We start from the raw sequence: 25,533 nt of genomic DNA on the forward strand, positions 1-25,533 counted from the left end.
ACTACAAGTATTTACTTGGTTTTCTTAAATCCTTGTAACTCACCGTAGAGAACCTTACGTCCCACCGAGATTCAAATTAGTCGGTGAAGACATTGTCTAAACTATTTCAATCTCCTGAGAGCTGTCGGGCAAGAGGTGAGGTTTTATTAACTCCATTCTCTTTCAGACCGAGAGAGTGAGAAGTTGATGGAATATTTGGGAGTGGACAATGGTCAAGAAATCTTACTTCCTCATGTGACTTCTCCAAGGTAATATAATTCTCAGCTTGATGGTGCAAAAGTTTATGCTGATTATTTTCTGCTTCAGCAGTTACCCAGTGTATTAGCTCGCACCATGTCCCATTCACCCATCACCCATGTGCTCACTGACATACATTGGCTCCTTGTCCGGCAACAGCTCGGGCCACAAATTGCACAATGTCCTTTTTGGGGCGATAATTTCTGTGGGAGCGCAAAAGTGTTGCCTGGTCCTAAAGATCTGATTCTGCCAGGAAATTCTGCTTTCGTGCTCCAAGAGTGAAGTGGAGTGCTGAGACAAGCGCTACCGCTTCCCTTAGAGTGCAAAAGTGAGTGAGAGGGGCAGTATCGGCAGAGTGCTGCACGATGTTCTGTGCAATGCTGCCGGTTGTACAGGCTCCTTCCCTCCCTTAAAGGGAAGGGCCAATACTGAGTTGATTGACTCCTAAGGCTGCGTCTGTTGGGCGATGGCACCTGCGATACGCGCATAACAGCCCCAAGCACTCAGAGAGAGTGTAGGGTTAAGCAATGGTGAGGTCCAAAAAAAGCAAACTGCAACACACTGGGGACATAATTCAAACTTGCCCTACCTGACCACCACTGGCTTTAATTAGCTCTCCCCAAGCGGCCAGCCGAGGTGGCAACGCCTCCTGCAGCTACGCGTTGTTGATGCCCGGCAATGCTGTAGGGGGCAGAAGCGAATTTTACATCCAGGGCGATGACGGGGCGCTGCCACGATCACCAGGATGCAAGAGATCGATTCGGTAAGTTTTAGCGCCAGCGCAATCCCACCCGTGCGTCGGTGATTCTGCTGCACCCGGTTGGTAAACCCTTCGCGCCCCATTACCGCCTCCTGGAGGTGCTAATGGGAGGTGCAAACCAGGCTAATTTATCCCCCCATAAATTTAACGTCCTCACCGCCGTGCTGAAATCCTTCCATGGCCTAGCTCTACCTCCTCCGGTTCTAAAACCCTCTCAGATCTCTGCATTCCACCAGTTCTTTTCTCTTGTGCCTCCACGATTTTCGTCGCACCACCAACGCCTTCAGCCGTCTCGAATCTAACTCTGGAATTTCCTCCTAAAACCTCGTGGATGGACAAGAGGCCAGAATTGGAGGAGCACAGAGATCCTAATTTTAGTTATGTCTCCATGATGACAACACTGCAGCACTTAGAATAAATAGGCAGTTCAGCCTCAACCTTCCTGCCCATTCTCACCCTAATCAGAACCATGATAAGGATGCAACACATTTTAAAGATAAAAAGCATTCAAGCCAGGAAGTCTATAAAAGTCCAATCTATCGAGAGTTGCTCTGCTTGTCTCTGATGTCCTGTGCAGTTAAATTTCATAAAATCATAAAACGATAGGCACAGAACCAGGCCTTTTGGCCTATTGTGCCTATGCCAGCTTTTTGCTCGAGCTGTCTAATTAGTCCCACTCACCTCTTTCCCCAGAGCCCTGCAAAAAAAATTCCTTTCAAGAATTGATTGAAATTCCCTTTTTGAAAGTTACTGTTGAATCTTTCAGGCAGTGCATTCCAGATCACAACAACTCGCTGCTTAAAATAAAATGTCGGCTCACTGTTCAGTGATGATTTCGGTCCAAGGCAAGGGGAGTTGAGCATTTTTTCATTCAGCGAGTTGTTATGATCTGGAAGCCACTGCCTGAACGGGAGGTGGAAACACATTCAATAGTAACTTTCAAAAGGGAGTTGCATACAGACTTGAAGGGTAAGAATTTGCAGGCTATGGGGAAAGAGCGAAAGATTGGGATTAACTGGATAGCTCCATCAAAGAGCTGGCACAAGCACGATGGGCCAAATGGCCTCCTTCCATGCTGTAAGATTATTTGATTCTATGAAATAAGTTCCTCATCAGCAATAAAAACAAGAAATGCAGGAAACACTCAGCAGGTCAGGCAGCATCTGTGGAGAGAGAAACAGATTACGGTTTCAGGTCGATGACCTTTTGTCAGAACTGGAAAAAGTTAGAGATGTACCAGGTCTTAAGCAAGTGCAGGGTCAGGGAAAGGTGGGAGAGGAGGAAAGAACAAAAGGGAAGGGCTGCGATAGGCTGGAAGGTGTTTTTTTTACTTGTTTCATGACAATCTCCTTTTGCTTTGTACAGTCGTACCTTTTGTCATTTAATCTGTCCTGTCTTCCACCCTATCACAGTCATTCACTTGTGTTCTTTCCTCCCCTCCACCCTTTCCCTGCCCCTGCATTCACTTCAAACCTGGTCTATATCTAACTTTTTCCAGTTGTGGCAAAAGGTCATCAAACTGAATCGTTAACTCTGTTTCTCTCTCCGCAGATGCTGCCTGACCTGCTGAGTATTTCCAGCATTTTCTGTTTTATTTCAGATTTCCAGCATCCGCAGTATTTTTTTTTTCCTTATCGGCAAATCGTTTCCTTTCCAGCTGAAACCATGAATATTGCAGAAGGACAGGGAACAAGAGGTGTTTGACATCAATGTTTATTGTGTGGTCCAGTTCAGTTTAACAAACACGCAGTGAGACCGTCTGTGAAAGTCATGAGCCCAACACGTCTGCACCTCCGACACATTCAGAGCTCAGGCTGGAAGCACTTTGCGACTGTGGATCAAGTGTCTGCTGGAGCAGGGCCAGTGCTGAGCCGGGAATCAGTCAGTCTACAACTATTTTAGTTGATCAGTAAATCAAATGCCGCCTTATTAAAAGGGCACTAAAACTGACAAATAAATTAACTATTGACCATAAACTTAATCAAATTTAAATTTAGTTGCCGAGGGTGATGATGTACTCCAGTCCCTCTGGCACCCACCTCTCACGGAAGGTCACGAGCGTATTGGTGGACACCGCGTGCTCCATCTCCAGGGGCACCCTGGCTTGAACATAACCGCGCAAGAGAGGTAGGCATTCGGGCTGAACAACCCCCTTGACTGCCCGCTGCCTGGACTGGTTAATGGCCACCTTGGCCAGGCCCAGGAGCAGTCCTACGAGGAGGCTTCCAACCTGCCCGCTCCCCTCCGCGCAGGATCCAGTCAGTCTATAATGATGTATTGGAATCAACCTGGCTTTGTATCTAAAATAATCCTTCAGACAATGAGGATTCAAAGTGATTCCTTTGACAATGAGGATCCAAAATTTGCCAAGTAGAATGAATCAGCTTAGCCAATCAGATGAGATGAAGAGCAAACAGGAAGGTTGGGCTAATTAGTGACTCATGATAGTGTTAATGCTGTGAGTTCTGAGGGATCCTAATCCATTGTTCCTTGTAAACAAGTATAGAATATATCTCGATTGGTGCATCTTTTAGGCATTGTGTTGGGTGGAAACATTGCTTGACTAAACAGGGTCCTGAGGTCTTTAAGCCAACGGAGAATGAACTTGTCCACTCCCATGTCCAGGACTCCTTTCCATCCGTTAGGTTGGTGGAGTTACCTGTTGGGTAAAAGTTGTCTTCACATATAGAAGCATTGCACGTTGAGGAAAAGGCATGAACACAGGTTGGTGTGGCATCCAAGGGCAATGTGACTGAGTCTGTTCGACATGTGGCATCACTATAATCCTGATTGCCCAACCCTTCCTCCCCAGTACTCCTCTACAACCTCAGAACATGGGCTGGAAAGTGGGATTAGGCTGGATAGCTCTTTCAGCTGGCACAGACACAATGGGCTGAATTACCTCCTTCTGTGCCGTAAGTTTCTATGATATATAGTGTTTTATATTCTTTTTTGCATATTTAGCAGGGAGACTAACGGGGCAGACATGACGTTCGAAAAATAGATCAAAAAGTTATCAACATTTAAAAAAGAAAGGCAGTGGGGTGGGGGCGCAGAGCTAATTGATAAAATAGTGAAACTGAGATTATAAACCCCTGGTCCAGATGGAATGCACCTGCGCATGCTAAAATCAGCTTGGAAGGGACAGCAGGGACACTTTTTCTTTTAAATATATATATATATATACATATTTAATAGAAAAGGGAACAGCGCTAGAGGACTGGGAGACAGCTAATGTTATTCCTACATTTAAAAAGCGATATCGAACAAGTCCAGGGAACTATAGACCATTAGTTTAACAACAGAGTTAGGAAAGATAATGGAATCTTTACTCAAAGATGTAACAGAAATACATCTAGAAATTGAAAATATAAAAAAAGAATACATTTCAAAAGTGAAGATCATGCTCAACCAAACTTATTAAATTCTTTGAAGAAGTAACAGAAGAAGTAGATAAGGTCATGTAGTAGATGTCATATACCCACCGAGTTGCCCTAAGAAGATGGAGGTGGTGGGCCTTATCCTTGACCCACTGCAGTCCTTATGCTGAAGGTGCTCCCACAATGGTTTTAGGTAGAGAACTCCAGGATACTGACCCAGCGACGATGCAGCAATAGTGATAAATGACCAAGGTAGGATGTTGTGTGACCTGGAGAACATTGCTGCACGTGTCCTTCTGAGTGATGCCGTCAGGGTAACCTTGGGGAGTTCTCTGCTTGTCCTGTAGATGGTACACACTGCAGCCACTGTATGCCTGTGATGGAGGGGGTGGAAAGTGAATCCAGTGGATCGACAAGCCATCCTGCGCTAAATATTGATATTTTTCTCCTCAGCTGTATTGTCCCAAGAGTGGAAAGTCGACACTCCACAAAATGTGAACAGCAGAGGAAAGTTATGCAGATTCCATATCATTACAGTTATCCATCGCATCTGGCAAGCCAACTGCGAGGTGGATTCTGGTTTAAGAATGATGAATGGATATTATCGTCTGCAGCCTTTCACTCCGAGTATCGTAATCACGAGTCAGTAAGTTTACACCATCGGACCCCGCTGTCTGAAGACCTGAAAGATGGCGACTGTTCCCTGATTATAAACAACATCACACAGGAAGATTCAGGCTCTTATCTTTTCAGAATTGAAATTGCAAACAGTGATAAGTTTAACGACTTCCCTGTAACACGGCTTCATGTTTCTGGTAAGTGCTGTGTTATAACTACTCCCCATTCACATTCAACAGTCAATGGGAACTAACATAAACTGGCAATTACATATTAACAATAAAGACAGATTATTGGAACGCCACGGCTGATCATCAGTAATGTAGTGCTACCTTCTAGTTCAGTCCCAAAGCAGCCTCAAATCGATTAAATGTCTTGACTGTGTCCGGCAATGTTAACAGGTTATCGACAACCGTCTATCTCTCCAATCATGTTTAAAAGTCTGACATAGACAAAAGAAAGAGGGGGCATTTCTGTAGCACCTTTCATGACCTCAAGCCCTCCCAAAGCATTTCCCAGCCAATGAAGTACATTTTGAAGTGTATTCACTGTTGTAATGTAGGAAACTATGGACCAGTTTGCCTAACATCTGTGGTTGGGAAAATGCTGCAATCCAGAAGCAGGAGCAGGACATTTGGAAAAGCAACATTTGGTCAGGCAGAGTCAGCATGGATTTATGAAGGGGAAGTCATGTTTGACAAATTTGCTGGAATTCTTTGATGATGTAACAAACAAGGGAACTAGTGGATGTGGTTTATTTGGACTTCGAGAAAGCATTTGACAAAGTGCCACATAAAAGGTTACTGAACAAGATGAAGTTCACGGGTTTGGGGGTAATCATCAGCATCATCATAGGCTGTCCCTTGGAATCCAGGGAGACTTGCTTCCACTCCTAAAGTGAGTCATTTTGTGGCTGAACAGTCCAACACGAGAGCCACGGACCCTGTCACTTGTGGGACAGATATTCGTCGGGGGAAGTGGGGGTGGCACTGAACTACCACACACTCCTTCCACTGCCTGCGTCTGACCTCATCACACTCGCAGCGGTGAGATTCGAAGAGCTCAACGCCCTCGCCGATGCACTTTCTCTACCTAGGGCGATCTTCGGCCAGGGTCTCCCAGGTGTCAGTGGTGATGTCGCACTTCACCAGGGAGGCTTTGAGCGAGTCCTTGTAACGTTTCCGCTGCCCACCTTTGGTTCGTTTGCCATGAAGGAGCTCCGTGTAGAGCAATTGCTCAGGCAGTCTTGTGCCTGGCATGCAAACTAAGTGGCCTGCCCAGTGAAGCTGATCGAGTGTGGTTAGTGCTTCAATGCTGGGGATTTAGCTTGGGCGAGGACACTGATGTTGGTGTGTCTGTCTTCCCAGGGGATTTGCAGGATCTTGTGGATATATCTCCAGTGACTTAAAGTGTCTTCTGTACATTGTCCTCTGAGCCATAGAGGAGGGCGGGTATTATTACAGCCCTGTAGACCATGAGCTTGGTGGTAGGTTTGAGGGCCTGGTCTTTGAACACTCTTTTTCCTCAGGCAGATGAAGGCTGCACTGGAGACGATATTGAATCACCGCATCAATGTCTGCCTTTGTTGACGAGGCTCGCGAGGTATGAGAAGTGGTCCACGTTGTCGAGGGCCACGTGTGAATCTTGATGACTGGGGGGCAGTGCTGTGCGGCGAGGACAGGCTGGTGGAGTAAGGCCCATGCTTTCATATGCCTCGGTGAATACATCGACTATACCCTGGAGTTCAGCCTCAGAATGTGCAGACGCAGGCGTCGTCCATGTACTGCAGTTCAACGACAGTGGTTTGGGTGAACTTGGACCTAGCCTGGAGGCAGTGTAGGTTAAACAGCTTCCCACTGGTTCTGCAGTTTAGTTCCACTCCAGCGTAGAGCTTGTTGACAATGAGGTGGAGCATGGCGGCGAAAAAGATTGAGAAGAGGGTTGGAGCGATGACGCAGCCCTGTTTGACCCTGGTTCGGACGTGGAATGGGTCTATAATGGATCTGCTGGTAAGGATCACGGCCTGCATGTCATCGTGGAGCAGCCGAAGGATGTTGACAAACGTTTGGGGGATTCCAAAATGAAGGAGGATACTGCATAAGCCCTCACGGTCGACAGTCTCAAAGCCTTTGTAAGATTGAAAAAGGCCATGCATAAGGGCTGGCGCTTTTCCCTGCATTTTTCCTGCAGTTGTCGTGCTGCAAAGATCATGTCCGTTGCTCCCGTAGGGGACGAAATCCGCACCGTGACTCCGGGGGAGCTCCTCGGCCACAGGGAGAAGACGGTTGAGGAGAACTCTAGCGACATCCTTCCCAGTGGTTGACAGCAGGGAGATTCCCCTGTAGATGCCGCAGTCGGATTTGTTTCCCTTTTTCAAAATGGACACGATCACTCCATCTCTGAGATCTCCCGGCATGTTCTCCTCCCTCCAAATGAGAGAGATGAGGTCATGTATCCGCTCCAACAGCGCCTCTCTGCCATATTTTAGCGCCTTAGCAGGAATGCCATCTGCACCCATAGCCTTGTTGTTCTTGAGCTGTTTTATGGCTTTGCCGACCTCGTGCAGCATTGGGATTCACTGAGGTGGTGGTGGGTTGCATGCTGCGGGATGGAGTTGAGAACACTCAAGTCAAAGGCAGAGTCTCGATTGAGGAGATCTTCAAAGTGCTCCTTCCAGCGGGCCCTGACAGCCTTGGTGTCCTTGATGAGTGTTCCCCCATTCTTGGCCAGGAGTTGGGTGGGTCCTTGGGAGTTTGGACCGTAGGTGGCCTTGACTGCGATGAAGAATCCTCGCATGTTGTGGCTGTCGGCTAGTTGTTGTATCACCTGTGCTTTCTCCATGCACCACCTGTTCTTTAGGTCCCGGGTTTTTTGTTAGACCTCAGCCTTGAGCCGTCTGTAACGTTGCTTTGTAGTTCCCGAGTTGGGTTGTTGCTTGAGGCTCAGAAATGCTCTGCGGTTACGATCTACTAGTTCTTGGATCTCCTGATCGTTTTCATCAAACCAGTCCTGATGTTTTCTGGTTATATTATATTAGCATGGATAGAGGATTGGCTAACTAACAGAAAACAGAGAGTCGGGTTAAATGGTTCATTGTCTGATTGGCAACCAGTAACTGGTGGGGTGCTGCATTGGAGGCAGTTCAGAGAAGGTTCACTAGGTTGATTCCGGGGATGATGGGGTTTACGTATGAGGAAAGGTGGAGGTGGTTGGGCCTCTACTCATTGGAATTCAGAAGAATGAGAGGTGATCTTATCGAAACTCATAAGATTATGAGGGGGCTTGACAAGGTGGATGCAGAGAGAATGTTTCCACTGATGGGGGAGACTGGAGCTAGAGGGCATAATCTGAGAAAAAGGGGGCGCCCATTTAAGACAGAGATGAGGAGAAATTTATTCTCTGAGGGTTGTAAATCTGTGGAATTCGCTGCCTCAGAGAGCTGTGGAAGCTGGGATATTGAATAAATTTAAGACAGAAAAGGACAGTTTCTTAAACGATAAGGGGTTATGGGAGCGGGCAGGGAAGTGGAGCTGCGTCCATGATCAGATCAGCCATGATATTGAATGGCGGAGCAGGCTCGAGGGGCTGGATGGCCTACTCCTGTTCCTATTTCTTATGTTCTTATGAAACATGGAAACCAATTCACACACAGCAAAACTCTCACAAACTGTAAAGAGATCAGTGACCAGATCTCAGAGAGTGATGGGACAGTGCTCCCTGAGCTGTGAGCTGCTCCTCCATGCCCACCCAGTATTGTGAATTCAAGGGTCTCGGAGAGAAAGTGCATTAAGCACAGTGACAGACACACCACCAAGCCTTAAAATTAGAGAGTCATTTCTCTTACATAGTTACACAGAGTTACATGGAGTTACTCAGAGTTACTCAACGGCTACAGCACCCAAACTGGCCATTCAGCCCAATTGATCGATGCAGGTGTTTATGTTCCACATGATCCTCCTCCCACCCTACTTTAAACCTTCTATTCTTCCTCGTGTATTTATCTAGATTCCTCTTCAATGCATCTGATCCATTCGTCTCAACTTCTCCTTGTGGCAGCAAATTCCACATTGTCGCGAGATGCACTGCAGCAACTCACCAGGACTTCTTCTGCAGCATTTCCCAAACCCACGACCTCTACCAACTACAAGAACAAGGGCAGCAGCTGCATGGGAACGTCACCACCTCCAAGTTACCCACCATCCTGACTTGGAAATATATCGCTGTTCCTTCATTGTCACTGGTCACAATCCTGGAACTCTCTCCATAACAGTACTGTGGGAGCACCTCCCCCACGTGGGACTGCAGTGGTTCAAGAAGGCGGCTCACCACCTCCTTCTCAGGGGCAATAAATGCTGACCTTGCCAGCGATGTCCATATCCTGTGAATTAATAAAAAAAGAACATTATCTGCACTCTCTTGGAAAATGAGTTTCTCCTTGAATTTCCTATTGAATTTATCAGTGACTATCCTATATTTATGGCCCCTAATTTTGGTCTCCTTCACAAGTGAAACAACGACTGCCCTATCAAACCCTTTCATAATTTTAAGGACCTCTATCAGGTCACCCCTCAGCCTTCTCTTCACTACAGAAAAGAGCCCCAGCCTGTTCAGCCTTTCCTGTTCCTTGTAACCTCTCAGTTCTGGTATAATCCTTGTAAAAGTACTTTCTCTCACGGGACTGTGATTTCTATTGGAATTGATGCTTCGTGTTATATTTATCAAAAATAATCCATTTTCTGTGCGTTAGATTTCACAGATACACCCACGATATTTCCTGCTGGAATTATTGCCGGAAAGCATGTGGACATAAGCTTCACCTACAACACCACGTGCAATGGAACAGCACTTGTCTTAATATCGGTCACTGCCGCTGACATACCCTGGTCAGCCTCAAACAGTGTAAGTCATCATGGCGTCACTCTGACATATATTTCTGTTCTGACCCTGATCTCATCACTCAAACACTATGAGCAAACTCTCACCTGCAGAGTCAGTTATCCATCTCTTTCATTGGAGCCGACCGTCGCACGAACTCTGCAATATAAGTATGACATCCTTTATTCTACATTACCCGTTATAGTCTACTTTGTGCACAGCGACATCCCACGTACAGCAATGTGGTTGTGACCAGATCATCTTGTCTTTTTACTGAAAAATATTCGCTAGGACACCGGACAGAGCTCTTCTTTGAATAGTGTCATGGGATCTGTAACATGCACCTGAGAGGGCAGATGGGGCCTCTGTTTAACCTCTCATGCGGTGTTCCCCTCGTACTGCCCCTCCGATAGTGCGGCGGTCCCTCAGTTCTACCTCTAAAACAGTGCAGCAATCCCTCAGTACTGCACCTCCAACAGTGCAGCAATCCCTCAGTATTGCACCTCCAACAGTGCTGCACTCCCGCAGTACTGCCCCTCTGATATTACAGCGCTCCCTCAGTACTGCCCCTCCTACAATGCAGTGCTCCCTCAGTACTGCCGCTCCGACAGTACTACACTAATGTGTTGACCTGGATTACATGCTTTATGATCACCTATCCCCTCATCATCTCTCAAATTGCGTCACAGCCAGTGTAAGTTAACTGATTTTTATTTGTTTTCAGAAGCACCACGCAATCTCTCCATTACTTCTCTTGCAATGATTAAAAATTCATCGATCATTATAACAAGGGAATTCTGCAGTGATATTCTACTTTGTGGAGAGCTTCCCAGCTTCTAACCTCTCGGTGTCACAATGAACAGGAAAAATTAGAACAATGAGCTTTGGTTGGAGTTTCCTCACAGTCTCCAGCGACCCAGGATGTACCATCAGTGTGTGGCAGTGAATGAATGTGGAGCGGTGGAGAGGGCCATAACCATCACTGGACCGTGAGTGTACAGATACTTTCATACCTCTCCAACTACAAATTAATATATACAGGAGACTTTGGCCATAACTGTGTTAGTAAGAGCAAGTGACAGTTCTGTGTGATTGAGGAGTCACCTGCTATTACATATCCACAGGCACACACACATACACAGACAAATCGAGAAACACAGAAACATACTCACAGAGACAGTCATACACACACACAGAAGCGCACACATATAGAGACACACATATGCACATAACAGAGACACAGACACAGATTCAGACACACACATGCAAACTAATCCTTGCATACAAATACACACTCACATTCACACTTGCACACACTCACACTTGGCACTCTCACAATTATGTACACACACTTGCCTGTGCACACACCCAAGAGCTGCTATTGCCACCCCGATTAATCCAGTTGCTCCAGAGTTTGAATCTGCTCAGTTCGTCTTTGCTGGTGATCGGAATCTGAGCGATGGAATGCCAATCATGATTAGAGAAAGCTCAAGAACACAAGAAATAGGAGCAGGAGTAGGCCATTCGGCCTCTCAAGCCTGCTCTGCCAGTTAATAAGATCACGGCTGATCTGATCATGGACTCAGTTCCACTTCCCTACTCGCTCCCCATAACCCTTTATTCCCTTATCGCTCAAAAATCTGTCTATCTCTGCCTTAAATATATTCAATGACCCAGCCTCCACAGTTCTCTGGGGCAGACAATTCCACAGATTTACAACCTTCTGAGAGAAGAAATTTCTCCTCATCTCAGTTTTAAATCAGCAGCCCCTTATTCTGAGACTGTACCCCTAGTTTTAGATTCCCCTATGAATGGAAATATACTCTCTGCATCCATCTTGTCGAGCCCCCTCATTATGTTATGTTTCGATAAGATCACCTCTCATTCTTAAGTCAACTCCCACATCTTTGGAATCAATACAGAGACCAAAACTGCACACAGTACTCCAGATGTGGCCTCACCAATGCCCTGTACAGTTGCAGCAGGACTTCTCTGCTTTTATACTCTAACCCCTTACAATAAAGGCCAACAATCTATTTCCCTTCTTGATTACTTTTGATTAGTAACTTTTGGTGTTTCATGCACAAGGACCCCCAGGTCCCTCTGTAATGCAGTACTTTGCAATTTTCCTCCATTTAAATTATAATCTGCTTTTCTATTTTTTCTGCCAAAGTGGATAACCTCCGACTTCCCACGCATTATACGACATCTGCCAAATTTTTGACCACTAACTTTGCCTGTCTATATCCTTTTGTGTCCTTCTACTCATCTTTGTATCATCATTATTTTGGCTACATTGCACTCAGTCCCTTCATCCAAGTCATTAATATAGATTGTAAATATTTGAGGCCCGAGCCACGATCCCTGTGGCACCCCACTAGTTACTGTTTGCCAACCGAAAAATGATCCGCTTATCCCGACTCTCTGTTTTCTGTTAATTAGCCAATCCTCAATCCATGCTAATAAATTACCCCCAAACCCATGAACTTTTATCTTGTGCAGTAACCTTTTATGTGGCACTTTTTCAAATGCCATCTGGAAATCCAAATACACCACATCCAATGGTTTCCTTTTATTCACTCTACTCGTTACATCCTCGAAGAACTCCAGCAAATTTGTCAAACATGATTTCCTTTTCATAAAACCATGCTGACTCTGCTTGATTGAATTATGCTTTTTCAAATGTCCTGTGACTGCTTCCATAATAATGAACTCCAGCATTTTCCCAATGACAGATGTTAGGCTAACCAGTCTATAGTTTCTTGCTTTCTGTCTGCCTCCTTTTTTAAATAGGGATGTTTCATTTGCAGTTTTCCAATCCACTGGGACCTCCCCAGAATCCAGGGAATTTTGGTAGATTACAAACAATGCATCCACTATTTCTACAGGCACTTCTTTTAAGACCCTAGAATGTAAGCCATCAGGTCCAGGGGCCTTGTCCACCTTTAGTCCCATTATTTTACCGAGTACTACTTCTTTAGTGATAGTGATTGTATTAAGTTCCTCCCTCCCTATCACCCCTTGATTATCACCTATTGGGATGTTTTTAGTGTCTTCTACGGTGAAGACCGACCCAAAATATTTGTTCAAAGTCTCTGCCATTTCCCTGTTCTCCATTATTAATTCCCCAGTCTCATCTTCGAGGGGACCAACATTTACTTTAGCCACTCTTTTCCTTTTTATGTACCTGAAGAAACTCTTGCTATCTGTTTTTATATTTCGTGCTAGCTTACTTTCGTAATCTATCTTCCCCCTCTTTATTATTTTTTTAGTCATTCCTTGATTGCTTTTAAAAGTTTCCCAATCGCCTGGCCTCCCACTAGTCTTGGCCACATTGTATACCCTTGTTTTCAATTTGATACCATCCCTTATATCCTTAGTTAGCCACGGATGGTTATCCCTTCCCTTTCCTTCTCTTTGGGATATATTTTTGTCGTGAGTTATGAAATATCTCCTCAACCGTCGGCCACTGCTCATCAACCGTCCCAGTCTGTAATCTCTTTTTCCAATCCACTTTTCCCAACTCTGCCTTCATACCTTTGTAGTCTCCTTTATTTAGGCTTAGGACACAGATTAGAGATCCAACTTTCTCATCCTCCAACTGAATTTGAAATTCAATCATGTTATGGTCACTCATTCCTCGAGGATCCTTTATTAGGAGATTGTTTATTAATCCCGTCTCATTACACAGTACCAGATCAAAGATAGCCTGCTCCCTTGTTGGTTCCGCAACGTACTGTTCAAGGAAACTATCTCGGATACACTCTATGAACTCTTTCTCAAGGCTACCCTGGTCAATTTGCTTTTTCCAATCAATGTGAAGGTTAAAATCGCCCATGATTATTGGTGTTCGTGGATTCCTCAGTGAGACAGCCAATCAGAATGTGACCTCGGAGAGTGACTGGGAATGTGGTTTACATTAGGATATCTTAAATGCATAGATATTAAATATATAGATATAGCATATAAAGCTATTACTTCTCAATTTCAGAATAAGTATAAGTACATCGGAGCACCATTCTAAAACTGTACTGCAGTAAACTGTTTTACAGGCAGAGACTCCAATGTGTGGAAAGTAGGATTCATTGCTGCTGGAATCATTTTGAGTGTTGAACTGACTGGATTCTTAATCTTTAAGTGTGTGAGAAAGTAAGAGTAAAGGTTTAACTTTTTTTTGAAAATCCTTACTGCAATCTTCACTCCTTAAAGAAAGAACTTGCATTTATTTTCTGGTGCAGACACGATGGGCCGAATGGCCTCCTTCTGTGCCATAAATTTCGATTACTCTGTGATTGATACAATGCCTTTCATGAGCTCAGAATGTCCCAAAATGCTTTATAGCCAATTAAATACTTTTGAAGTGTACTCACTGTTGTAAACTAGCAAAACACGGCAGCAAATTCCAGCACAGCAAGCTCCCACAAAGGCTCGTGAAATAAATGATCAGTTCATTTATTTTTTTGTGATGTTGGTTGCCGGAAAAATATTGGCCCCAGAACACCATGGACAACTCCCTTGCTCCTCTTCCAAATAGTGGCCGTTGGTTCTTTTACATCCAGCTGAGAGGGCAGAGAAATCTTTGGTTTAATGCCTTATCTGAAAGACAGCACCTCTGATAGTGCAACGCTCCCCCAGTACTGGCACTGGGAGTATCGGCCTGGATTATAAAGTTCATTGGGACATCCTGAGGACATAAAAGGCAGTATAGAATGCAAATCTTTTTTTCTTTTCTTCATGTGGTCAAGCCCCACCCCAAATCCTTTGTGCATAAAGTGGATCAGGAGGGGCCAACTTTTCAAAGGTTGAGAGCCAGAATTAAATGATATGCTTATAAATGGCTTTTGATGTGTTTTATTCCCAGGCATGGTCTTGAAATTTGGATTGCAGACTCTCCTACCTGTCTCTCTCATTCCCTTCCTCTTTCCATGTCTCATTCACCCTCTCCTTTCTCCTCTTATGATCTCCCTCTCATCCTCAGTCTCTCCCTCCCCTTTCACATTAAAGCCAAGGAAGTGGCATACAAATTGGCCAGAAATAGCAGCGAACCTGGGGACTGGGAGAAATTTAGAACTCAGCAGAGGAGGACAAAGGGTTTGATTAGGGCAGGGAAAATGGAGTATGAGAAGAAGCTTGCAGGGAACATTAAGACGGATTGCAAAAGTTTCTATAGATATGTAAAGAGAAAAAGGTTAGTAAAGACAAACGTAGGTCCCCTGCAGTCAGAATCAGGGGAAGTCATAACGGGGAACAAAGAAATGGCGGACCAATTGAACAAGTACTTTGGTTCGGTATTCACGAAGGAGGACATGAACAACCTTCCGGTTATAAAAGGGGTCGGGGGGTCTAGTAAGGAGGAGGAACTGAGGGAAATCCTTATTAGCCGGGAAATTGTGTTGGGGAAATTGATGGGATTGAAGGCTGCGAGGAGGATGCTGTGAGGCTGCAGAGCGACTTGGATAGGTTAGGTGAGTGGGCAAATGCATGGCAGATGAAGTATAATGTGGATAAATGTGAGGTTATCCACTTTGGTGGTAAAAACAGAGAGACAGACTATTATCTGAATGGTGACAGATTAGAAAAAGGGGAGGTGCAAAGAGACCTGGGTGTCATGGTACATCAGTCATTGAAGGTTGGCATGCAGGTGCAGCAGGCGGTTAAGAAAGCAAATGGCATGTTGGCCTTCATAGCAAGGGGATTTGAGTACAGGGGCAGGGAGGTGTTGCTACAGTTGTACAGGGCATTGGTGAGGCCACACCTGGAGTATTGTGCACAGTTTTGGTCTCCTAACCTGAGGAAGGACATTCTTGCTATTGAGGGAGTGCAGCGAAGGTTCACCAGACTGATTCCCGGGATGGCGGGACTGACCTATCAAGAAAGACTGGATCAACTGGGCTTGTATTCACTGGAGTTCAGAAGAATGAGAGGGGACCTCATAGAAACATATAAAATTCTGACGGGGTTAGACAGGTTAGATGCAGGAAGAATGTTCCCAATGTTGGGGAAGTCCAGAACCAGGGGTCACAGTCTAAGGATAAGGGGTAAGCCATTTAGGACCGAGATGCGGAGGAACTTCTTCACCCAGAGAGTGGTGAACCTGTGGAATTCTCTACCACAGAAAGTTGTTGAGGCCAATTCACTAAATATATTCAAAAAGGAGTTAGATGAGGTCCTTACTGCTAGGGGGATCAAGGGGTATGGCGAGAAAGCAGGAATGGGGTACTGAAGTTGAATGTTCAGCCATGAACTCATTGAATGGCGGTGCAGGCTAGAAGGGCCGAATGGCCTACTCCTGCACCTATTTTCTATGTTTCTATGTTTTCCGCAGTCTCTCACATCTCCCGGGGGTTCTGGGCAGCATCCTGCTGAACAGCCCCTTCGCCCTCTGGAGTGAGCATTGAATCGATACTCCTTGTCAACGGCTGCCCAGCGTTACATTGGAATATCGTCATGCTTTCTGACAAGTTTTCTGACAATACAAGACTATGATCGTTCATTTCAAATAAGTGATGTTTTCTCATTAGTTGCCCACTTCCTGATTAGACTCGCAATGATATATCAACAATTTCTAATTGAATACAGAGTGAGCAGCACAGGAAGAAGCCATTCAGCCCAAGCAGTGCGTGTCAGCAATTATTCCCCAAGCGAGCAGTTGGATGGGCCTCTGTAAGTAATGCAATGAATGTAATTCAATTCCAGCACCAACGTCGACTTTATTAAGAAAGACTCCAATGATTAATGCCTTTTAAAGATTTCTACATACTATTGAGATGTGGGCTTGGGACTCAAGTCTATCGTACAGGACATCTTTGTAGTACAAGGGATGAGGAAAGTCCAGCAGCCCGTAATCAAGGTCCACACTCCCAGTGCAGTACTGTGGGAGCACTGCACTGTTGGAGGCGCCATATTTTGGATGAGACCTTAAACCAAGGCTCCGTCTGCATTAAGAACCCCCTTCTCTCTCTCCATCCCTCCTCTCATTCCTATCTTTCTTCTTACTAGACTTCATTGCCTCCCTCCTATCTTGCATTCTTCCCTCTCTCCCTCCTTCCCAACTTGCTTGATAAGAACTTAAAAACATAAGAAATAGGAGCAGGAGCAGGTCATTTGTCCCCTCGAGCCTGCTCCGCCATTTAGTAAGATCATGGCTGATCTAATCTTGGGCTCAGCTCCACTTCCCTGACCGCTCCCCATATTCAGTGACCCAGCCTGCACAGCTCTCTTGGGCAGAGAATTCCAGATTTACGACTCTCTGAGAGAAGAAATTTCTTCTCAGCTCAGTTCTAAATAGGCGAACTGTTATTCATAAACTATACACCCTTTATCTCAGCACTCAACCGAGTGAACCTTCTCTGAACTGCCTCCAATGCAAGTATATCCCTCCTTAAATAATGAGACCGAAACTCTACGCAGTTCTCTAGGTGTGTTCTCACCAATACCCTGTACAGTTGTAGCAGGACTGCCTTCCTTTTATACTCTATCCCCCTTGCAATAAAGGCCAACATTCCATTTTCCTTCCTCATTACTTGCTGTATCTGCGTACTAACTTTTTGTGTTTCATGCACAAGGACCCCCAGGTCTCTGTACTGCAGCATTTTGTAATCACTCTCCATTTAAATAATTATTGACTTCTTTATTTTTCCTGCCAAAGTGGATTAACTCACATTTTCCCACATTATACTCCAGCTGCCAAATGTTTACCCATTCATTTAGCCTGTCTATATCCCTTTGCAGATTCTTTGTGTCCGCCTCACACCTTACTTTCCCACCCATCTTTGTATCATCAGTAAATTGGGATCCATTACACTTGGTCCCTTCATCCAAGTCATTAATATAGATTGTAAATTGTTGAGCCCCCAGCACCGATCCCTGCGGCACCCCAGGTTAGAGTTTGCCAAGTGGAAAATGACCCATTTATCCCAACACCCTGTTATCTGTTAGTTTTTGCATCCTTCCTTCCACTCCTCTCTCCTTCACTCCTTCCCTCCTTCCATCCCTCATTTTCTACGCTCCTGTCCCCTTGGACTGGAAATGTCGCTTCATTATTTAAGAAGAATGAGAGTGAAATACTTGGTGATTGTAGGCCTATTATTCTAACGTGTGTTGTGAGGAAGTGACTAGAATCTGTTATTATGGACAGAGTGACTGAGCACTTGGACAAATATGAACTGATCAGAAAGAGCCAGCTTGGTTTCGTAAAGGGTAAATCATGTCTAACGAACCGAGTTGAATGTTTTCAGGAGGTAACTAATGTGCTACGTAAGGAAATGTCTATAGATGTTATTTATATGGACTTTCCACAGTCTCTAAATTGTCAGACTGCTTGTCCGACATCTAGTTCTGGATGAGCAGAAATTTTCTCAATTTCAATATAGGGAAGACCGAAGCCATTGTTTTTAGTCCCCGCCACAAACTCCATTCCCTAGCCATTGACTCCATCCCTGTCCCCAACTTCTGCCTGAGGCTGAACCAGACTGTTCGCAAACTCGGTGTCATATTTGACCCTGAAATGAGATTTCGACCACATATCCACAGCATAACTTAGAACATCTATTTCCACCTCCGTAACATCGTCCGTCTCCACCCTTGTCTCAGCTCATCTGCTGCTGAAGCCCTTATCCATGCCTTTGTTACCTATAGACTTTACACAAAATTCACCAGCTGGGCGCAGCCTTTTGGAGTGGAGCACTGAGGGATGTGTTGCACACCTCTTTTACGCCACTCGGCCGGCTGACCAGAAGAAAATTGCGAGCTATACAGCCGGTCTCGGACCACTTTAGAGAGGCCTCGGTGGCCGGAGGGGGGGTGCGTGGGAGGGGGAGGTGGGGAACACATCAAAAACATTCCCAATAAATAACTCATGGCAGCACAATATAAATCGCAAAAAATAAAAATCTTACTCACTTACCTCAGGTTGACATTACTCTCACTGCGGACGCTACAGCTTGGAACACCGGCTAGTGGGAGGACAGAAGATTGGGAAGCGTTTAAAAGTCAACAAAGAATGATTAAAAAAATGAATATGAAAGTAAACTAACACGACATATAAAAACAGATAGCAATAATGCTATAGGTATATAAAAAGGAAAAGGGTGGCTAGAGTAAATATTGGTCCCTTGGAGGATGAGACCAGGGAATTAGTAATGAGGAACATGGAGATGGCAGAAACTCTGAACAAATATTTTGTATTAGTCTTTAGGGTTGAGGATACTAATAACAATTCAGCAGTGGATAGTCAAGGGGATATGCGGGGGGTGGGGGGAGGAACTTAACACAATCACAATCACTAAGGAGGTGGTACTCAGAAAGATAATGGGACTAAAGGTGGGTAAATCCCCTGGACCTGATGGCTTGCATCCTAGGATCTTAAGAGAAGTAGCGGCAGGGATAGTGGATGCATTGGTTGCAATTTACCAAAATTCCCTGGATTCTGGGGAGGTCTCAGCAGAACGGAAAACTGCAAATGTAACATCCCTATTTAAAAAAGGAGGTAGACAAAAAGCAGGAAACTATAGACCAGTTAGCCTAACATCTGTGGTTGGGAAAATGTTGGAGGTCATTATTAAAGAAGCAGTAGCAGGACATTTGGAAAAGCAAAATTCGGTCAGGCAGTGTCAGCATGGATTTATGAAGGGGAAGTCATGTTGACAAATTTGCTGGAATTCTTTGAGGATGTAACGAACAGGGTGGATAAAAGGGAACCAGTGGAGGTAGTGTATTTGGACTTCCTGAAGGCATTTGACAAGGTGACACATAAAAGATTACTGCACAAGATAAAAGATCATGGGGTTGGGGGTGATATATTAGCATGGATGAAGGATTGGGTAATGAATAGAAAACAGAGAGTAGGGATAAATTCTCAATTGGCAATCAATAACCAGTGGGGTGCCACAGGGATCAGTGCTGGGACCCCGACTATTTACAATCTATATTAACGACTTGGAGGAAGGGACTGAGATTAACGTTGCCAAGTTTGCCAGCGATATAAAGATAGGAGGAAAAGCAATGTGTGAGGAGGACACACAAAATCTGCAAAAGGACATAGTGAGTGGGCAAAAAATTGGCAGATGGAGTATAATGTTGGAAAGTGTGAGGTCATGCACTTTGGCAGAAAAAAAATCCAGAACAAGTTATTACTTAAAGGGAGAAAGTTTGCAAAGTACCTGGGGGTACTTGTGCATGAAACACAAAAGGTTAGTATGCAGACACAGCAACTGATCAGAAAGGCCAATGGAATCTTGGCCTTTATTGCAAAGGGGATGGAGTATAAAAGCAGGGAAGTCTTGCTACAGTTGTACTGGGTATTGGTGAGGCCACACTTGCAATACTGCGTGCAGTTTTGATTTCCATATTTACAAAAGGATATACTTGCTTTGGAGGCAGTTCAGAGTTGGTTCACAAGGTTGATTCCAAAAATGAGGGGATTGACTTATGAGGAAAGGTTAAGTAGTTTGGGCCTCTATTCATTGGAATTCAGGAGAATGAGAGGTGATCTTATGAAAACATAGAAAATTATGAGGGGCTTGACAAGGTGGATGCAGAGTGGATGCTTCCACTTATAGGGGAGACTAGAACTAGTTAACCATTTTCATTGATACAAGCTGCATTCTCCCTGATTGTATTAGATATTTTACAGCGTTAATGTTCCATTGACCTATATGTAGAGAAATACACAAATATACCTGATTTTCTCCTGGATTCTTCTATTTCTCTTCAAAAGCACAGGGAGAATCGTTGCTCCTGTTGTTCCTGAATTTCCTAATTGATTTGGACTCAGAAGCCATCTATTTATCCTGACCTATTGATATTTTTCGGGGATACGTTTATTTGCACACACTAAGTGTCATTCATTTCCACTGAATGAATGACTTTATCCAGATATGATTTCCCCCGATGCATTGACCCGCTGAACGATATGCGGCCTAAGTTCAAATCCGAGATGAAATGTTTAGCAGCAGTATGTCAATATTTCAGGTGAGCAGTCAACAAAACGCGAGCACAGAACTCACCACAACGCCAGGTGTTTCCTGTCAGAGCAACACAAGAGCAAACCACACACCGACTGTTCTGAGTCACTGCGGACTGCGAGGGGCTTTTCACACTCTGGGGTTCTGTTAAGTCATCCTTGATTCCAAGTGGTCAGCTTCTATAAAACACTTTCCTTTTTGTTTACAGGGAACACAGCACTTCTCTCCCGGTTCAGTTCATCGATGGTGAAAATGTATAATTTCTGATTATCAGTAAATGTGTCTGTGGTCTCCGTGCCTCTCTGACGGTCTAACATTGAACACAACACATTTCCTGAAATCTTTAGCAAGTTGCCCGAGAAAGTTGCAAAGCCCATGTATGGACTGTGACTGTGAAGCAGGTCTGAGCGGCACGGCTCAGACATACTGCCTTGTTTTACAGTCGATAAATGCAGCAAAGCTGTGAAAGAAACAATGGTGATCCCTGGACAGTGGGTGAATGTAGAATCACTACAGTCAGTGATAATAGAAAGAGCTGGGCCAGCTCCAATACAAAACTGTTAATATGTATTGTGTTTCATAGAATTTTTGATTATATTTTAACAGAAAATGCGTAGTAACCAAAAACTATAAATTGTATGGAACAAGATGTACCAAGAGGAAATTATCATGGAACATGAGTGGACAATCATTCAGTACCGTGATCCTTGTGACGGGGCGCATTGGACAGAAACTCATTTGGAGAGTATGGTGCCGAAATTGCCCCTTCCCTTATGGTCTGTTGCCATGGGAAATCGGCGGCCATGCCGCGGAGTGGAATGACCACCGACTTCGTGGAATGACCGCCGCTCACCTAATTGCCTTGCCGCGGTTTCCTGTCAGTGAGCATCACTGCACTGCTTTCCCCCATGTCCACCGTGCTGCTGGCCAGCACTCCTCAGTGCATCATCAGAGTGTGCACTACCGAGTTCTCAGGCCGGAAGCAACATTCCGCTCGAAAAATCTTGTGACCGCTCGACAGTACGAAGAATAGGTTTTTCTGGGTGGAGCATAGTGCCTGATGCACACTGCCAGCATTCCTTAAAGGTGTGTTGGTTTTTAATGGATTTGTGTCGGTGACTTTTTCCCATCTTTGTGAACCAGTGCGCGACCACAGTGTGCGATTGTTTGATAGTGTTGGAGGGGCTTCGACCTGCAGAACAGGAAGCCGACATCAAGATGGCTGGGCTTGGGGAGGGTTTGGAAATGGTGGCAGTGCTGGCAGGCCAACGCCTCCTGCACTTTGTGCGTGCCACCTGGGCAAGCGGGAGAAAGCTGCACCGGGTCCTACGACTGCAGAGGCAGCGGGCAAGGACCATTGGAATCATTGTAATCCAGCATGGAGGGGGCCAGGGAGCTGGTGACAGAGGGGAGGATAGACAGCTGCTATAGGAAGGCCCTCATCAAGGGCATCCCCTAAGGAGGAGAGTGAGGTATACAGACCCCCCACCCTCCGCACAAGATACTGGGCCAGCAGGCCAGGAGGCAGACTGCAGCGAAGGCAGATGCTGGGCAGCAGCAGCCTGCAGAGGCGGAGCAGCTAGCCGACCAGCAGCGAGAAGCCAATGAGGCACAACAGAGAGCAAGACGGCTGCACAGACGTTGGGGCGGAAGGCCATATCGACAAAGCATCTTCCACCACCAATTCTCATACAGGGACCTGAATAACGATCAGTGCCTCTATAAACTACGCTTCCACAAGGACATAGTGACGGAGCTCTGCAATCTCCTTCAGGCAGCCTTGGAGCCACAAACATGGGTGAGGACAACCCTGAGCTACTTTCACCCTGATCTTTCCAAGCTGCCACTGTGGATATCTCCATCTCACAGTTTGTGGCCGATACATCAATACGGGAGGTCACAAATGGTCTCTATTGGAGGAGGGCCGATTACATCTCCTTCCCTATGAGAAAGGACAAACAGTTGGATTCCCACCATTGCGGGTCATTGCTGGCACCCATGTCGGTCTGAGGGCACCCCAACACACTGCTGAGCATTTCCAAAACTGCAAGGGATTCCACTCCCTCAATTTCCCACGAGTTTGCGACCACAACCATAAAATTATGCAAGTGGATGCCCAATTTCCTGGCACCAGCCACGATTCTTTCATACTGCGGCAGACCCGTGTGTCAGACTTCTTCACTGGTCCAAATCAAGATTGTGGCTGGTGCTCGGTGACAAGGGTTATGCACTGAGCACTTGGCTCATGATTCCTCTTCGCAACCCTAGAACTGCTGCACAGCATGCCTATAATAAGAACATAAGAAATAGGAGCAGGAGTAGGCCATACGGCCCCTCGGGCTTGCTCCGCCATTTAATACGATTATGGTTGAACCGATCATGGACTCAGGTCCACTCCCTGACCACTCCTCACAACTCAATATTCCCTTATCATTTAAGAAACTGTCTTTCTGTCTTAAATGTATTCAATGTCCCAGCTTCCACAGCTCTCTGAGGCAGCCTATTCCACAAATTCACAATCCTCTGAGAATAAATTTCTCTTCATCTCAGTTTTAAGTGGGCAGCCCCTTATTCTATGATTATGCTTTCTAGTTCTAGTCTCCTCGATCAGTGGAAACATCCTCTCTGCATCCACCTTGTCAAGCCTCGTCATAATCTTATACATTTCGATAAGATCACCTCTCATTCTTCTGAATTCAATGAGTAGATGCCCAACCTACTCAACTTTTCCTCAGCAGTCAACCCCCTCATCTCCGGAATCACCCCAGTGAACCTTCTCTGAACTGCCTCCAAAGCAAGTATATCCTTTTGTAAATATGGAAACCAAAACTGCACGCAGTATTCTAGGTGTGGCCTCAACAATACCCTGTACAACTGTAGCAAGACTTCCTTGCTTTTATACTCCACCCCCTTTGCAATAAACATTCCATTGGCCTTCCTGATCACTTGCTATACCTGCATATTAATATTTTGTGTTTCATGCACAAGTACCCCCAGGTCCCGCTGTACTGCAGCACTTTGCAATTTTTCTCCATTTAAATAATAACTTGCTCTTTGATTTTTTTCTGCCAAAGTGCATGACCTCGCACTTTCCAACATTATACTCCACCTGCCAAATTCTTGTCCACTTACTTAGCCTGTCTATGTCCTTTTGCTGATTTTTTGTGTCCTCCTCGCACATTGCTTTTCCTCCCATCTTTGTATCGTCAGCAAACGTGGCTATGTTTCACTCGGTCCCTTCTTCCTAGTTGTCAATATAGATTGTAAATAGTTGGGGTCCTAGCACTGATCCCTGCGGCACCCCACTTAGTTACTGATTGCCACCCCGAGAATGAATCATTTATGCTGACTCTGTGTTTTCTTTTAGTTAGCCAATCCTCTATATCCATGCTAATTTTTTGCCCCCAACCCCGTGAACTTCTTTCTTGTGCAGTAACCTTTTATGTGACACCTTGTCAGATGCTTTCTGGATGTCCAACCACATCCATTGGTTGCCCTTTATCCACTCTGTTCGTTACATCCTCAAAGAACTCCAGCAAATTTGTCAAATATGACTTCCCCTTCATAAATCCATGCTGACTCTGCCTGACCGAATTTTGCTTTTCCAAATGTCCAACTACGATTTATTTAATAATGGACTCAAACATTTTCCCAACCACAGATGTTAGGCTAACTGGTCTATAGTTTCCTGCTGTTTGTCTGCCTTCTTTTTCAAATAGGGGCGTCAAATTTGCAGTTTTCCAATCTGCTGGGACCTCCCCAAAATCCAGGAAATTTTGGTAAATTACATCCAATGCATCACTATCCCTGCCGCTACTTCTCTTAAGACCCTAGGCTGCAAGCCATCGGGTCCAGGGGATTTATCTGTCTTTAGTCCCATTATCTTACTGAGTACCACCTCCTTAGTGATTGTGAATGTGTTAAGTTCCTCCCCCCCTATAGCCCCTTGATTATCCACTGTTGGAATATTGTTAATGTCCTCAACCGTAAAGACTGACACAAAGTATTTGTTCAGAGTTTCTGCCATCTCCATGTTCCCCATTACTAATTTCCTGGTCTCGTCCTCTAAGGGTGAAAGTCTCTCGGCCACCAGGGCCAGCATCGAGCACACGATTGGGATTCTCAAACACATGTTCCATTGCCTGGACTACTCATGGGGTGTGAAGCAGTACTCGTCTGAGCGTAAATCTATATTTGTGGTGGTGAGCTGCATGCTCCATTAGCTGGCCATCATGAGGGCACAGCCATTGTTGAACAAGGCAGCAGTGCCAGCTGTGGAGGAGGATGAGCAGGATATGGGTGGGCAGCCATGCAGAAGGCGGCGGCGTCATCGTGACCCTGCAAGGGAAGCACAGAGCCATCTCATAGCTGCACATTTCACATAACTAAATGCCTAGTTGAAACTGCATCTGACCATGTCCATGGGCCAACCTATAAGCCCTCTCTCACTTCTTTCCCACACAGTTATATGATAGACTTTTCAATAATTTCCAAAACAAAATAAACATTACATCAAAAAAATAGATGGCCAAAACATCAACAATCAATTATCACCCTTGTGCAACTCCTTATTACACCTCGTGCATCGACATTTCCTTACAATATGCCGCAGTGCCTCCCCTGTGTCTGCCTCATGGCATTGGGAACATTGCTGTGTGCCTGTAGAGAAAGCTACAGATGTGCTTCTCGGATAACCTCG

At 45.2% G+C, this 25,533-nt stretch overlaps 1 protein-coding gene across 1 annotated transcript; it reads left to right on the plus strand.

The window, feature by feature from the left end:
• The first annotated feature begins 208 nt into the window (after positions 1 to 208).
• Positions 209 to 25,057, plus strand: LOC139234622 (sialic acid-binding Ig-like lectin 9). Its single transcript, XM_070865309.1, is given in 9 exon segments — positions 209 to 248; positions 4,831 to 4,872; positions 4,875 to 5,192; positions 9,743 to 10,040; positions 13,927 to 14,019; positions 16,450 to 16,533; positions 20,746 to 20,841; positions 22,530 to 22,632; positions 24,905 to 25,057. Coding segments are annotated over 9 exon segments (1,227 nt in total).
• Positions 25,058 to 25,533: the final 476 nt, after the last annotated feature.

Source organism: Pristiophorus japonicus, chromosome 22 (genome assembly GCF_044704955.1).
Source record: "Pristiophorus japonicus isolate sPriJap1 chromosome 22, sPriJap1.hap1, whole genome shotgun sequence".
NCBI lineage: Eukaryota > Metazoa > Chordata > Chondrichthyes > Pristiophoridae > Pristiophorus > Pristiophorus japonicus.